This window comes from Diabrotica virgifera, chromosome 2 (assembly GCF_917563875.1).
Source record: "Diabrotica virgifera virgifera chromosome 2, PGI_DIABVI_V3a".
NCBI lineage: Eukaryota > Metazoa > Arthropoda > Insecta > Coleoptera > Chrysomelidae > Diabrotica > Diabrotica virgifera.
Genome location: NC_065444.1, coordinates 201,417,403 through 201,434,944, shown reverse-complemented (window position 1 = coordinate 201,434,944; position 17,542 = coordinate 201,417,403). Strand labels below are relative to the sequence as shown.

Sequence of the window (17,542 nt, the reverse complement as noted above, 5' to 3'; positions counted from 1 at the left end):
AATAACTCGAAAAGTGTTGACTTGGCGAAAAAGCTCTATAGAACAAAAGTTACTTAAAATTAGTCAGTTTACCCATTTCCCGACTTATTTTGGACATACATTTTTTCACCCCCAAGAGGGGGTGAAAGTCACCCCCAGGGCAAAAGCACACATCGGCACAATATCACTTTTTTTCTTTGACATTATAGCTGTGTGTATGCCAAATTTCATGTCAATCCAAGCGGTTCTTTAAAATTTAGAGCAAAAACCGTGAAAGAATGGACTATCTAGAAATGAATGAAAGAACAAGAAAAATTTAGATTTAATAATAATACAAAAAAGACTAATCGGTAAATAAAAACTGTAATCTCCTTCGATCTTTACCAAATTTATTGAGACGGATTTGTTTTATCTTAAACTGTAATTATCCAGGGGGCTTGCGGATTAGGCCGGTCCGAAAAAGGGCAAAAAAAATTTTTTTGGGTAATTTTAAACGGGCTACTAAAAAAAAGTTGTGTATGGTAGTCCTAATACTGTGTACCAAACATAGGCCGAATTAAAATATTTTTGACCAGGCCCCCGGGCCGGGGCCTAAAAAAATTATTTTTTTTTTGCTTTATTTGTGGGGCGGGCTGGTTTCCCAAAATATTAATATCGATGCTACTATCTCGTTAAGAAATTTTTATCATGATTTAAAAAAATTTAACCAGCCCCCAGGACTAAAAATATAAAAGAGGGGTAAACAATTCATATTTGTTTACTATTTTTGCGCTGTGAACTGTGCAGCTCTTTGCTTGAATCAATATTCGGCACAAAAGGTTGTTACATTGAACTATTATGGACACATTTAACATTATTTTGTATATTATTATTTATTTAACCCAGAACTCATCACGCTGAGGTAGCTGCATGGCGAGTTCCACCCGCCCACTATGAGATGCATGTAATCTTCTGCATCGAAATTGATTTAGGGATTTGGGATACTATGAAAACGCAATTATTATACCAGCCTTCCTATATTTTAAAATTTTTCTGACAGCAACATCTCTAATACGTTAACGTGAATCTGTTAACCTACAAATTTGAAAGACTTCCGGGTGTGCAAATTAAGCATTGTCTTAAATAACTTTATTGATAATTGATGAGACATTACTCGGAAAATTTCTCGAGGCCTGTATTAATTTTCATAGATGCCTGGCTGAGATTTTATCTCAAACCTCACATGAGAATATACTTGTCTTGTAATACAAACTCAGCTAAAATCTTTAAGCTTTCACAAGGATCAGTTGTAGCTACATAAACTCTAAGAATGCGGTTCGCTGTCGTGAACCAACATGTTTGTGCCATCTTCTCTGGACTTCTCTCTGCCAAACTTTGAGAACATATTCCATCTCAAATTATTAATATTATAATAATTAGAGAAAACTATATAATTATATAGTTTGAATAAATACTGTTGATCTGGACTTAGATCATTTTCGTTTACAAGAGGCAGGATAGCTTCTATGGGTTTAAATTTAATAACAGGCATTTTTTCGCAATGGGGAAGAGGGGATCCAATCAGCTCAGAATATGAATAGGGAACTTTTGTGTGGGCATCTAGTTTTTGCAGCAAATATCGCAAGGCAAGTTCAGTAGTGTGCAACGGGCATACATTCCGCTGTAATGGTTTATATGCACTCGCCTTTCTATAATTCCAGTGATTCCACCTTGAAGGTGGCACCTTCCAGCCGTATTGATATTTGTACCATCACATCCCATAACACTTAAACTATTTAGATCTATATTATGGCTTTGTAAATAATAATAGATATTCCTTCGACAATATCTATGACATGAGACTGGCTAAGAGCTAAGTACCCAAAATATAAATTACCGGGTCCTTCGATTAAAGCTATATGGTCTCCAGTTTTCATAATTCGTCTCGCGTTTCCGAAGACCATGGTTTGATATTTGATATAACCCAAATTTGATATAGGATTATATAAATAGTAGTTCCAACTTTTAGTCACTAGCCTTGTACAAGAATTTAAAAAAACATTTTGACCCAAAAAAAAATTTTAAGGGCCAGGGGGCCCGGTTAATTATTTTTTAAAGCAGCCCAAATTTGGTATAGGATTATATAAATACTAGTCACAACTTTTGGCAACTAGCCGTATAGAAAAAGTAGAAAAAAATTTTTTCGGCCCGGCCTATTGCGGATCCTCCCTGACCCCCCCTGCCGGCGGGCCTGCCTGTCTATTATTTACGTTGATATGCCTAAAACACCAAAAACAAGATTTGTAATGTGCCTACATAAAAAAAAAAGGAAATATAGAAACATGTTTTTAGGTTTGGCCAGCTATTGGTGTCACAATAATTGCTGTTGGTCCCGTATTATTCTTACTTATAGCTTTACCCAATTTATGGCAACCAAAATTTAAAGTTCGGTCCTACTCCAGATTATTTTTTGATTGCACGTGGTTTACAGTAACCATTTTATTAAAACAGAGTAAGTATGAACAAATATTTAAAATAAGCATGATTTGTAAATATAGAATAAAATAATAGATATATGCACAGAGGATGTGATTTTTTTAGTGATGAGTATGCAGAGCACATTCCATGTCATTGCACATTTAACAACATGAAAAATATATTCACCCATTCCGACATATCTCTCTCACTAAAAATAAGGCTGCTAAAGTGCTATGTATTTCCAGTCTTGCTGTATGGCGCAGAGGCATGGACACTAACAGAAACATTAATGAGAAAGCTGAAGGCATTCGAAATGTGGGTGTATCGACGTATCCTCAAAATATCCTGGACTCACACCACCAACGTAGAGGTACTGCGCCGAATGGGAAAACAAAAAGAAATCTCTTTCACAATTAAGAAGCGGAATCTTAAATACCTCTCAAACAGACTGAATACCTGAATACCTCAGACAAAATACCTCTCAATTGGCGCTGAAGCAGAACAACTCGATATCGAAGACAATCAAAAAATAAATCCATGTGACAAATATAAATACCTGGGCGTCATCTTCGACCGTAGTGGAAAAGACGAACGAGAAATAGAACATCGAATCATACAAGCACGAAAAGCTATAGCATGTCTAAACGGAGTCCTATGGAGTAAAGAAATATCAAAGAAAAAAAAAAGGGAACATATATGAGACAATGGTTAAAACTAGCCTACTTTATGGAGTCGAGACATGGAGAATAACCGAAAAATATAAGAAAAAGGCCGAAGCCACGGAAATGGATGCCATCAGAAGATCGATGAGAATATCAAGAGCCGAAAAAATAAGGAATGAAGTAATAAAACAACAAATGGGTGTAGAGGGCACTATAATTGAGGATATTGAAAGGAAACAGCTCATATGGTATGGGCATGTGACCCGAATGGGGGACGGAAGATTGCCTAAAAAGACCTATGATGTGGCAACCCCCCAGAGATGAAAAAACGAGGAAGACCACCACAGAGCTGGAATCTGGGAATTAGGAAAGCGATTAGCGCTCGAAATCTAAATGATGACCTAACTCAGGACAGAATATAGTGGCGTTTGGGAGTCCGACAACGTCGTAAAACGTTATGAAACCGAATATATGTAAACTTGAATACCTCGGTCATATTATGAAACATGATAAATATCATATATTCCAACTGATAATACAGGGTAAAATAGAAAGCAAACGCGGACCCGGAAGAAGAAGACACTCATGGCTTCAAAACTTACGCCCATGGTTTGGACTAACATCGATCGAGTTATTCAGAAACGTCGCAAACAAAATTAAAATTGCTGTCATGATAGCCAACGTCCGCAACGGACAAGGCACATGAAGAAGAAGAAGATTCCATGTCAGTGTGGCAGTCTGGCAAATGTCATAGGCAAATGTGCGGTTCTTTGCATTAGGAGAAGAAAATCCAACGGCAAATAGCTACATGGAAGGTTCAGTCTCGAAGCTATTAGACTTTTTAAAAAGGGTCAGGCTAGAGAATGTTGTCTAGGACTATTTTAGAGGACCACAATAGATCTAAAAAGGTCGTAGTGGAATGGGCCAGAAGGCCACCTCTTTAAATAAGTATATCTATCTAGGGATGAGTATACTCTAATAATAGTAATACTTATTATGATTTCTTCTTATTTATTTTAAATATTATCAGGGTAGCGAGTAGTACTTTTCAACAGATTTAGTATAGAGAACAGACTATTTCCGAACCTGGTAACTTTGCCCTGCGCTAGCTACTGTTTGTCTCCTACACTCCATTTCCTAGGACCTAGGCGCAACAGGCCCTAGTCTTTCGTCGCATCGAATCTCTATTTATTGTATTTATGGAGTTTCAATATGAATCGTTAACAACGCAGAATAAACAGATTTAGGGGAGTGCATATAGATTTTCACTTCGGAAAAAATCAAACAAGATAGAACTTTTTGTAATTTCATTAAGAAATGTTTAATAAACAACATAACAAAAAGTTCTACTCGAGAAGTGGGTGCTTCATTTTTTATTAAACAAATGAACTGCGAAATCAGATGTTTTTTTAAATAACTTATTTAGAAAATTTTACAAAAAAAACTTATATAAAGATTTTTCTAAAATTAAATCTGTAGCTTCTATAATTTTTTATTTATAACGCTAAAGTCACCCTTCGAACAAACATTGGAGCACTGTAAACTAGCGTTCGGCGAAGTGCACGGTTGAGTTATTTTAATGTAATTCTTTAAATAATGGATCAAATGAAATTTTACAAATTAGACATGAAAGAAGAAAAATTAGGCTATCTTACGGTTATAATAAAAAGAAATAAAATTTATGCGCATAAATACAGTGTGGGCGGAAAGTGAGACTTACATGAATTTTGTTTAAAAATGATTTAAAAATGTGTAACTAATAAAATTTTTCTTATAAAACTCTCAATTTTGCACAACTGACCTTTCGAACATCTTACTAAACGATGTTTATTTCAAATAAAATCTCAAAAAAATTTAGTTCAAATGATACGACGCGACGTCTCAAAAAATGTAATTTTTGAAAACTTCGTAGTTTTACAGAATTACCACAATTTTAAGACGGTATTACTCCAGTTTGAACATACTTATTACAATAATTTTATAGGCACTTTTTTAAAGCTTAGGATGTAATAAGCAATTTTTGACCCCGAATAACTTTTGATTAAAAAATAAAATAGCAATTCTGCTTACAGCATTTGAAAACTTACGTCAAATTATACCGGTTTTAATTATTTGCATTGCTAAAAATTAATTTTTTATTGTTAAACAAAGCTATTTGTTTATAGGCCAAAAAATTGTTTATAATTTTAAAACATTGCTGAGGCCGCTTAAATAATCCGAAATTAATTCTGTAAAGTGTATTAGATAGGTAGAGCGCCTCTTTATATGTAAAAAAATTAGTCAACTTCTAAATGGTCTACTTTTTGTTCAGAAAGTTTTTAAAAAAATTGAACTTTTTTAAAAAAATTTAGATTGCAAATTTATTATGCAAAATCTATTGGGTCGATTTTAATGAAATTTGGTAGACGGTTTAAGTATGCTATAAGAATTTTCTAAGCGAATTACTAAGTTTCCAAGTGCCACGAAAGTAGTTAAGAAACATTGAAAAACAACAGGCTCATTTTGCCCCCTTATTTTGTATTTATTGCTATTTTGCAGAAAAGGTAATACTTTAAGACATTTTTAACCAGTCGCATATCATACAAAAATCAATTATCTTTATTTTATTTTTCTACGACTTTGTTCCAAAACGAATCGTTTTAAAGTTATAAGCAAAGAAAGTAGAAAAAAATCGATGTTTTTTGAAATTTTTAAATATTTTAATTTTTTTATTAGTGTTCCGGGCATATTTGAGAAAGAGAATAAGTCAATTATTATTATTGAAGTTGTCACCTAACTTTATCTGCAAAAATCCGAATGCCACCTCTCACATCCAAAAATAGACGTTTTTTCACAGATCAGCGCTGGTCTAATAATGATGATGATAATTCAGTATCGATAGTTTTCACTTTGATATATCTTGCATTAAAAATCTGGAAAAATATGTAGTATAGTTTACGTAGAAATATATATGATTTTAGTGATTTATCAAAAATTTTGTTCTTTTGTTTTAGCTGGACGAGAACCAAAATCAAACAACAAAACTAGATTCTTTATCATCCTGTTATCTTTTTCAGCTACTTATGTAATTAGCGATATGTATTCAGCTAATTTAACTTCTTTATTAGCTAGACCTGGAAGAGGTAATTTTTATAGTGTTCACTGTATTACTTCACTCAACCGTTCTCTCCAGTTCTTTCTGTTTTGCCAGTCCTCTTCCTGTAGATTTTTTCTTTCTATTGATTAGTATACTAATTTAGTACAGTTTATCTCTGAAACATCTTCGGGGTATGTCTCTCTTTCTTCTTCCTATCGGACTCTACTCTGTTATTGTGTTTATCCAACGATTTTGGTCGGCTTTTCTGACATGTCCGTACCAGGTTAATCTCTTCTGTTCGATGTAGTCTATTATATCTAGGGTTACCATAATTTATTAAGGCCAAATCCGGACAGGGTAGTCGAAGGGGTTGTAGAAAATGTAAAATGTGAATTTGGCTGTGTTGCTACCTCTACATTGTATTTACATATATGCGAAATGCAGATGGCATAATTAAAAGTACAGCTGTTTCGCTACAATATGCAACTAACATCGAAAATCTCTGCCAGTTTAAAATACATATAAGGGAAAGTGGGGGAATGGTGCGCACTTAAGCAGTAATCGCTTCTGCTGTAAATTCTTTAAATCTATCATAACGGCCAGGACGTTTAAGTAAGCTCTAATTATTCTAATTTGAAAACGTAAAATTAGTTTTAGAGAAATACAAAGTGAAAAAGCATAATATTAAAAAAAGAAAAGAAATGCCTTTGCGCACGATTGCCCATCCATGAGGGTAATCATGCGCACGGATTGGGAAATGGTGCGCACTAAATTAATATTTAAAAAATCCTTTCTATTGAGGTTCTCGTCCCTTAATCGTCTTTCCTGAGCTTCCTCCAATTTTGTCTTCAATGGTGTGCTTGTAAGGATTTCCGATTGTTACTTGTTACGAGATTTTCTTTTAATTTCTGGATTAACTGTTTTTGCTATTATTGAAGCAAAAGCGAAAAACGAATTTTCCTTAGATCTAGGTTCCTAAGGCTGAACATTTGTAATATCTAACATTAACTCATCAGTAAATGCATTTTGTTTAGACGTTGTAGAAGCCCCTGGTAGAAAAGCGACTTTTACTATAATTTCCTTTGCTGGATTGGCAGGAGCAAAATCATCCTCATTAAATTTATCTGGATCTAACGGACATATTCCAGATGCACTAAATCCTGACACTGTCTTCTCCATAATGGCTACTTTCATAAATGCTTTATTTAACAGCTCAGCGACGTCACTTTCGGTTATTTTTTGACGGCATGTTAGACTGATAAAGATCATATTCTCTATAATGGATATTCTTTAAAGGACTAAAGAAAGTCATGTCCGAAGATCATGATCCTGAAGATGATCTGAGGTGTGTGGTGAAAGTGACATCATATGAATGTTTTTTAGCAAAAATTATATGCATCAATAGACATATAGCTGGAGTGGTTATGCAGCACTAAAATGATGGGATCATTTGCTTTGCATGTCTTACAAAATGACTCAGCCACTCATAAAAAAGTTCGGTATGCATCCATCCGTTTTGGGGACATATGTATAAAGCATCAAGAAGTCCATTTTTCACAAGTGCTAGAGACATTCTTTTACGAGGATAGATCAACATAGGGAAATATAATTTCCTGCAGCACTCACGCAGAAAACTGCTAAATGGCTAAAAATGGTAATGTTAATATTTACCATTTCATTTTTTGTGGGGGAATCGTACGCACTCCTGCGCACTATTACCCATTTATGTCTGAAACAGCAAACATCATCACAAACAGAAAACTGATGAACCATATAAACCAACAGATGCATCAAAATGTACGGAAAACAACATGATTTAAATCAATAATAAGTTCAAACCGACTGAATAAAGCATGCGAACTTAACGTCTTAATTTTTGAAACAGAAAACCTAGAAGAATTCTTGAAATTTTCAATAATTGGATCTCGCTTAGTCCACGTGCATCGATCGACTGAAGATAATGGCGTCAACTGTTCAACAGATCGGCCGAAAGGTGTAGGACTGGTTGGATCCATAGAATCTTCCAAGGAATTTGAAATATAATGCAGCGCACGATTATCCGCCGCGCACCATTCCCCCACTTTCCCTTAGGTACACCTATGTTTTAACCAGTGATGTGGGAGAGAGGGGATATGACATAAACGATGCTCTTGTTTTTACTAAGGTATGTGCAGGGAATAACGTCAGCTTGGTAATATCGCCAACTCGTGATTTCTCAGAAAGTACGTTTGCTAAATAATAAACGGCAACATGGATATGTTCCTTATAGTATTCTAAATCACGTGATCATGTTTGCGATGACCTTAGATTCGCCAGCGGTGTTTATGACAGTTGAGTATCAGTGGTCGGTGTAGAAGGAGTACCGTTTATAATTTTACATCTTTTGTGTTTATTAGATTGGAGCGGCGTTATTGATGAGTAATATTATTTGATTTCAGTGATTTGTACTTTGTTTCCTAAGGAATAAAATGATCCATTCAGATTTTTAAGATAATTTTGCTTATCTTCGAAAACCAAATTACAAACAATTTATGTGCATGCCGGTAATATCGCCAAGTCCAATGGATAGTAATAACGCCTTGGCATTACCATCCCTTCTTGGAGTTTTGGTTGCCTTGGCAACTTTCTCCAGATACGTCAAAGGTTGGAAAAATTAAAAAGCGCTTTGCCGTAGAGTCATCGGCAAGCAACAGTGATTCTGATGATATAGAGTTAAGTGAGATGGAAACATCAGATGAAGAAATACATGACACTTCATTTTCAGATATGTAACCACTCCAGACTATGGTACAAAAATGTTATTGTTCTTAAATACTTACTTATTGTTATTTTTCAGCAAATATATCATTTTGAAGTATAATGTTCAATTGTTAGATCGTATTGCATTCGAAATAATAGGTTGGCGATATTGCCAACAAGGGTTGGAAATATCGCCAAAGATGACTTTTTTTAAATTGTCCAGTAAATGTGTAAAAATACCCAAATTATTTTTTTAGCGGATTCTACGTAATTTCAAGTCGTTCATTGAATAGCTCAAGTTGTGACATTTTTTTTAATATGACCCACTATCCAACAAAAAAATTCTAAACCTTAGCTTGGTGGTATTACCTTCAGATAGGTACCTTAAATGGGACCACTTAATTTGACACTTATGGGGAAGAAAATATGGCGGCGGGCAGGTTTTAATATGTTGTACATGGAATATGTGTTATTAATTAATTATTAAAACTAATAATTATATATATTTATATAATATAATATAATTTTATAATTATATACTTTATATGGAACAGAATATACTACCAAAAAGTTGTTCCGCCATATTGCCTTCCCCAGAAAGCGATCCCATCTACTTCTATTCACCTCATGTGACATCCCCTCCCTCCCACATCACTGGTTTTAACATACTTTAGATCTAAGGTGCTGCGCATAATGAAATTTTCCACCGTTGGGCCTAGTATTTTCCATTTTTTTTAGTAAAGAAAAAAATCCGGACATTTCTCATATCCGGATATGTCTTTGAAATCCGGACTGTCCGGACGAAATCCGGACGTATGGTAACCCTAATTATATCTGACTCCATTTTCATTTTTTCTTAATCTCTATGTTATTTGTTCCATCTCTTCTTGTTACTCTGCAGCTTCTCAGAAAATCCATCTCTGTTACTCTTATTTTGTTTTTGGTTTCCTTATTTATTGTACAATTTTAACACCCATAAGTGAGGATACTTATTATCAAGGTGTTTTATATTTTTATTTTTGTTTTTTACTGATGTTCGTATCCCACAGTACCGGGTTCACTTTTCGTATGCATTTACTTTGATATTATGACACCTAAACACTTTTACTTGTCTCTTCCTTTGATTTGTTTACCTTCGTCTATTTCCAGCTGTTTTATTTCTGTTTTCTCCGTTAAGTAATCAGTTTTCTTTAGGTTTATTTCCATCCCTTTCTTTGTATATTCCTGTTCCAGTTTTCTCAACATAAAACTGAGGTCATCTTCGTCTTGTGCAATCACTATTTGGTCATCAGCAAAACTTACGGTATGTAGGTATTCGCTTCTTACTGATATACCCATTCCTTCTTACTTTCTTTTCCATGGTTTCAGGAATATTTTGAATAGGATAGGGGATACGGAGCAGCTCTGTAATAGTCCCTTTGTCGGTCGTCTTACATGGACTAAATATTGTATTGTCCATTTTGATAGCTACTTTGTTATTCTTGTAGTGTTTTTACTGCTTTTGTTAATATTCGTGGAACTTCGATGTCTTCCATTGTTTCCCATAGCTTGACAGGTATCGGGTTATAGGCCTTCTTAGTATCTACAAAAGCTAGATGGACGTATCTATTTTTACCCATCCTTTTTTTTATTATAGTCCAGAAACCAATTTTTGACATATAAGCGATTAAAAATTGAAAAATTGCGAAATCGGCCATTTTTAACCCTCAAAAACTATGTGAAAAACTGAAAATTTGAATGTTGCCAAGGTAGGTAGATATTCTTTAAACATCAATTGATGAAATCTCGAAGAGTTTTTTGCAATACAATATTCAAAACTCCTTTGTTTTTTAATTGCTAATCAAGCGTGCGTGACATACAATACGCACACTCCAGAATAAACTATATATACCAGCATAAATAAACATTCTATGTAGTATGCCTACAAACTAAAAATAAATAAACTCAATAAAATACTCTCTAATTTAAAAATAAAATAAATTTTGTTAAAACGATAATGATTAGTCGTTCAAAATAATGGATAATTGGCAATAAAATCATATTATAAGAAATAATAAGTGCTTTTTATAAAAGCAATAATTATACATAAGAAAATAGTTTTTTTCATGGAGTTCTTTGGCGGCATTTAGGATTTTAATTTAATCACTCCCTGTTTGATGCCAACTTTGTACAAACCTTCGTCATGGATCTTAAGAATATCTCCAATGTTTCTAATATCTCCTCTCCTTTATCATCATCTGAAATCGGTATAGTCTAATTATCTCCAATGTTGGCTGGTAAATGAGACTTGTCAAAGAAAACAAAGTTTATTTCACAAATAAACATTGCTTTTCGATTAAATTCAATGTTCAAGCCAGTTCCCGCCAGCCACCTGCCTCTTGGAAGTTTGAACATTTAATTTAAGCGAAAGGCAATGTTTATTTGTGAAATAAACTTTGTTTTCTGATTTGTGAAAGCAGTAAAATGTATTTTGAATTAAATAAATAACATACATTCTTCTTTTTTTGTCAAATAATTTAATTTAATAAAAATTTTTTGGACACCCTGTATAAATAATTATGTGAATGTTTATATTACTTAATAGAGAATTGAAGAATTTGGAAATGGGCTAGCACACGACCCCTATTCTCATTAAAAAAATCATCGATTACGTCATCACGTCCATATATGCCACAATATCATAACTTAAAAATACAAATCGACCTGTTTCGGGATTTTTCCTTAAAGTCGCCGGTTTCCGAAATAACGAATTTATTCCTTTCATTTGCACCATACTGTATGTAACGTTGGACGTTAACATATGCAACGGTGGAAAATAGTTTCGCGCACGCTTGATTAGCAATTAAAAAACAAAGGAGTTTTAAATATTGTATTGCAAAAAACTCTTCGGGATTTCATCAATCGACGTTTAAAGAATATCTACCTATCTTGGCAACATTCAAATTTTCAGTTTTTCACATAGTTTTTGAGGGTTAAAAATGGCCGATTTCGCAATTTTTCAATTTCTAATCGCTTATATGTCAAAAGCTATCAGAGAAAGGTCACTAAAGACCTTTTCTGTTTGGAATGATCCAAAAAACCTAAAACAACTTTGTTCCATTCAAAAAAAAATAATTTTAGGAAAAAAACAAAAAAAAACGTTTAAAAAAATTTTTGACACACTTTTGGTCCTGGCAACATGCAAATTTGTTAAAAGAGGTCCTTTTTGAGTAAGATTGTGCAAAAAATCCGAATCGGAATATTTTTCCTAGGGGATGCGCAGTGGCTTTCTGGACTATTAATGGTTCGACCGTGTAAATGTGATCTAAGCATGCTTTCCCCACTGTGAACCCTGCCTGGTCTTCTCCGATTTTCACCTCTAATATGTAGGCATTTCTAATGTTTTCTTTTTGGTTTTTCCATACAGTAAATTTTCTCCGTTCAGTGCTATTTCAAACATTTTGAGTGTCATCTTTTCCGATCCGTTTTTTATCAATTCATTTGGTATGCCGCCGGGGCCTTCTGCTGTTTTGTTCTTTGTATTTCCAACTCTTTTTATAAATAAATAATAGCAAGTGTTAATAGTATACCTATTCTGGATATTTTAGAAAAAGCTATTCACAATCTGTATCAATTAGAACACGCGATGACGTCTAGAGGCTACAAACTGTACGTAGAAAAACATAGTTCATCCCATGGATTTTTGGAGGTGAGAAATTTTTTAAATACAGAACTATATTATTAAGAATATGATGCTGTCAAACCCTCTTATTGGAATAGCCTTCGTGCCAAGCAAAATTATTCCTAAAACTGGGATATTCCAATAACCGATCATTGGTGGCTAGTAGGTACAAATGTTTCGGGACCTCAACTTTCTATTCCTTAAACCAGGATATTCCTATAACCGGCATTATAATAAGCGGGTTCGACTGTAATCATAAATTTATTTTTCATTTTAATTTTTAGTTTCTTATTTACTCCACCATGGCATCTACACTTCTATCGGAGTGATTGCTGCCCTCTTTGGGCACTTCCGATTCATTTGTCACAGGGAATCAGTCCGCACTAACATTTTGGTTTTACAATTGGTTGTGTGACTTGGGGTCTTCTACAATATTTCTCCAGTTGTTCCTGTTTTTGCTTATGGTTATCCAATCTTCAACTCCCACCTTCTTAAGGTGTGCAATCATCTGGTTCTCCCATCTCGTTTTTGGTCTTCCTCGGGATCTACTAGTTTCCATTTGATAATTTTCTTCATAACTACTTCTGGATTCTCCTTTCTGTTTCTGAAATTTGGTGGCCTTGCTATTCTCCGACTGGTTATTCTTTCTAGAATCCTCAATATGTCATCGTCTTTCTTTGTCAGACATATTATATCAGAACCAAATGTGACTAACTACTGGTCTAATTGCTGCTCTGTAAATTATCAGTTTTAGACCAGGGCGCATCTGTAAAAATATTAGTACATTTGTACGTTGAGAGGTGACTCAAATTTTTTTGCAGAAATTGCTTAAAACTAACTCAAATAATAATATTTGAGTTATCCTCCATCTCAAAAAGGTCCGGAACATTGTTTAAATAATCAAAATGTCAAAAAATGAAGGAAAAACTCGATTTTTCTCTTCGTTTTTTGATTATAACTTTAAAAGTATTCATTTCCGAGAAAAGTTGTACTGACATAAAAGTTGCGTAATTAAATTTCCTACAATATAGAATTGGTTAAAAATTTAAAAAGTAGTTACCCTTGTTGCAAAATAGCAATAATTACGAAAAAACCATACAAAAAGAAGTATTCGCATTTTACGTTTTTCAACCATTTATGCTACACTTAGGACCTTCATATTTTACCCAGAAAAACTTTATGATACAGTAAAACAATACTGTAAATTTCATTAAGATCGGTTCAATAGATTTTGCAAAATAAATTTTGCAATCCAGCTTTCGCAAAAAAATTCATTTTTTCAAAATGTTACAGGACTGAAAATAAAGCATTTACATAAAAATAGCTTTTTTTGCTTATAGGCTATTGATTATGTATTGTAGAAAGGAACTACAACGTTAACGGGATTTTATTGTCTCATATGGTCAATGGACGTCTAAATTTGAAGAAACCGCGGAGTGCTACCATTTACATGGGTGCGTTTTTGAGAAAGGGGCGAATTAGTCCCTAGGCACAGGGCGAATTAGGGTGAGTTCTATGCACTTTTGGTAGAAACACGTCTACAGGAAAATTATTACAGGTTAAAATTACTATCGAATCATCACATTTTAAAGTCAAAAATATTTTTTTTTACAAAAATAATGTTAAAAAGAAAAGCAAGAAAAAAACACGAAAGATAACAATTTTGTTGTTTGCCCCATAACTTTTTTTCACGTGGATATAGATATAGACATTGCTTCACAGAAAAAAAAACTTCCATCCTTCTTCTTAAAAATGACGAGTTGTAAAAGTCTCTATGATTTACTGTTTCCAAAATATGATTTTTCAAAATTCGCCACTCACAGTGATTTTGGCCCATTTTCCTTGTTACTTCTCGAACATTGCTCTGTAACTTTTTTCTACGTAGATTTAGGTATATGCAATGTTACATTTAATATGAAGAAAAGTCAATTAACTTTAAAATGGTCTATTGTAGAAGGCTGTATGACTATTTTTAAGCAAGATATGGTTCCTCAAACTTTTATACTTTTAATGATTTTTGATATATTTTCGATTATTTTTAAATTTCCCATTATAACTTTTTTTCTTGTATATTTAGGTATATACATTGTACAATTAAAAAGAAAGCTTATTTTCTTTACTTTAAAATAGTATAATGTAAAAAGTTCTAGGACTATTTTTAAACAAAATATGCTTTTTTAAAATGTGACATATAATACACGTGCAATAGGTCCCACTAAGTTGGAACCATATGGAAAACTTTTTTATTATTAACTTTATGAAAAAAAATTATTCTTTATAAAATGCTATGCATAGTCTAAAACCTAAGATGCAATCATCAGATATAAAATTTTATCAATAGTGTACGAGGTATGTTAAAAAATATGAATTTCACTCAAGAGTAAAGTACCTTTTAGTTTCACAATATCGCAAAGTGTTATTAAGAAAAGTTATTTGGAATTAAAAATTATGTTATAATATGCAATTATATTCTTCTATTTGAAAAAAATAAAAAAAATTTAAAATTTTTTTCAAATTACGGATACCCTCTTGGATATTCTACGGATATCTTGTTTAAAAATAGTCCTAGAATTTTTTGTAATACGCCATTTTAAAGTAAAGGAAATAAGCTTTTTTATTTCACAATGTATATATCCAAATGTACAAGAAAAAAAGTCATAATAAGATATTTAAAAATATTGACAATATGAGACAATAAAATCCTGTTAACGTTGTAGTTCCTTTTAGCTCTCTTATTTTGAATATAATCAATAGCCTATTATAGAAGTGTACTCGAAAACTTGAATATTTTGGCCATGTTATGCGACACCCAGAGAGATATAATATACTCCATTTAATAATACAAGGCAAGGTAGACGGAAGAAGAGGGCCAGGTCGAAGAAGAACGTCATGGCTTAAAAACCTGAGAGAATGGTATAACAGATCCTCTGCATCCCTTTTCCGAGCTGCCGTTAACAAAATTACTATAGCCAATTTGATAGCCAACGTTCGATAATCGAGCACGGCACATGAAGAGAAGAGAAGTGTATAGTAACCTCGGAGATCCGTGGAAAAAATTTACACCCAAAATAACAAAATTCAGTTTGGCAACACTGTGCGAATGTTGATACTAACATATCCTTTGTTGATAAGCACAACGTTAATTTAGTCCAAACAAATTAATATATATTTTTTTTGCCAACAAAAATGAGATTTTTCAACCAAATAATGTTTCAAATATGATGTGCAAAATAATTTTTAATTGGGTTCTGCTAATGGGCTTGCTTTTTTGTCATTAAAATAAAAAAACTAAATTTTCCTCATTAAATCAATGTTGTCCGGTTATCGTCTTAATTATTTTAACTGTACTAATATCCGTTGAGTAATTATGAATGATTAATAGGTCGTTAAAACATTTTATCTATAGCGGCTTCTGGAATATCTTAAAAATATCGAATTTCATTGATAAAATGCGCATATTCCACCGATCTTCGCTTCGACAATACTGTACCTTTCATTTGCAATTTACAAAACTAAAATCGATTAACTACCACGGCGTCAGGAATTTTTTTTAAATAAACATTAATTATTATTGCTACGCGCAGGACAGCGGATAGCTTGCTCTGCTTGGGCATTCCAATAACCTTTGATAATGATTGATACATTTAAATTTTTATTACAGTTCGATATAAATAAATAAATTTGTTTATTGCAAAATAAAAACACATACTCTATCCTTTGAAATAACACTTTTTTAGCAAAAACTTTCTTTGTTCATATATTTTAACTTAGAGAATAAAAGTTTATTATTTTTAAACATATGCAATTCTTTAAACAACCCCCTCCGTGGCTCAGTGGTAAGAGCGCCTGCCTTTGGATCGAAAAAATCCGAAAGGTTGTGGGTTCGAATCTCACCAGGGTCAGAAATTTTTCATTTATTATAAATTAATAAATGAATATAGTTTCTGTCCTTGTGGGATCGGTACTCACCGGAGGGACCGCAGACGTTCGGATACAATTAGCGACCCTTTGCAAAGACAATGACGTCGACTTTGCAAAGTAACAAGACACTTACTCAACACACACACTACACATGACACTAGGTACCTAACTGTTCAAAATTACCGGACCTACCATGCCAATGGCCATTAGTTGTCGAGGCATTAGCTAAAATAAAAAAAAATTCTTTAAACAATATTTCACAAACATTAATAAAATTAGTTTGATTTTTGTGGAATTAAAATATTAAAATACAACAAAATATAGAGTAAGAAATTAATATATTAGATAAAGATTGGAAGAAATTTTGGTGGAAATTAACTTGTGTGATTCGAACACCGCTGTCCTGCGCGTAGCACCAAAAATTAATGTTCATTAAAAAATTTTCTGACGCAGTTGTAATTAATCGATTTTAATTTTGCAAATTTCAAATGAAAGATACAGTACACTTCTATAAGGAAAAAAATTCAACTTGCTATCTGCTTTATTTTCAGTCCTGCAAAATTAAAAAAAAAATGATTTATTTTTGCGAAAGCTGGATTGCAAAATTTATTTTGCAAAATCTATTAAACCGATCTTAATGAAATTTACAGTGTTGTTTTACTATATCATAAAGTTTTTCTGGGTAAAATATGAAGGTCCTAAGTGTAGCATAAATGGTTGAAAAATGTAAAATGCGAATACTTGTTTTTGTATGGTTTTTTTTCGCAATTATTGCTATTTTGCAACAAGGGTGACTATTTTTTAAATTTTTAACCAATTCTATATTGTAGGAAATTTAACTATGCAACTTTTATGCTAGTACAACTTTTCTCATAAATGAATAGTTTTAAAGTTATAATCAAAAAACCAATAAAAAAAATCGAATTTTTCCTTCATATTTTGACATTTTGATTATTTAAACAATGTTCCGGACCATTTTGAGTGGGAGGATAACTCAAATATTATTATTTGAGTTATTTTCAAGCAATATCTGCAAAAAAATTGAGT

The 17,542-nt window shown here is 32.9% G+C and overlaps 1 protein-coding gene across 2 annotated transcripts in view; it reads left to right on the top strand.

Moving 5' to 3' along the window:
- Positions 1-17,542, top strand: part of LOC126880353 (ionotropic receptor 40a) — an 85,696-nt gene that overhangs the window by 48,124 nt on the left and 20,030 nt on the right. Inside the window, exons 9-11 of one of the 2 annotated variants that reach the window (XM_050644164.1) lie at positions 2,311-2,470; positions 6,092-6,220; positions 12,501-12,601. The exons of the other annotated variant lie outside the window; for it this stretch is intronic. Of the exons in view, the coding sequence (XP_050500121.1) occupies positions 2,311-2,470; positions 6,092-6,220; positions 12,501-12,601 (390 nt within the window). The remainder of the gene's footprint in view (positions 1-2,310; positions 2,471-6,091; positions 6,221-12,500; positions 12,602-17,542) is intronic. 2 annotated transcript variants of the gene reach the window in all.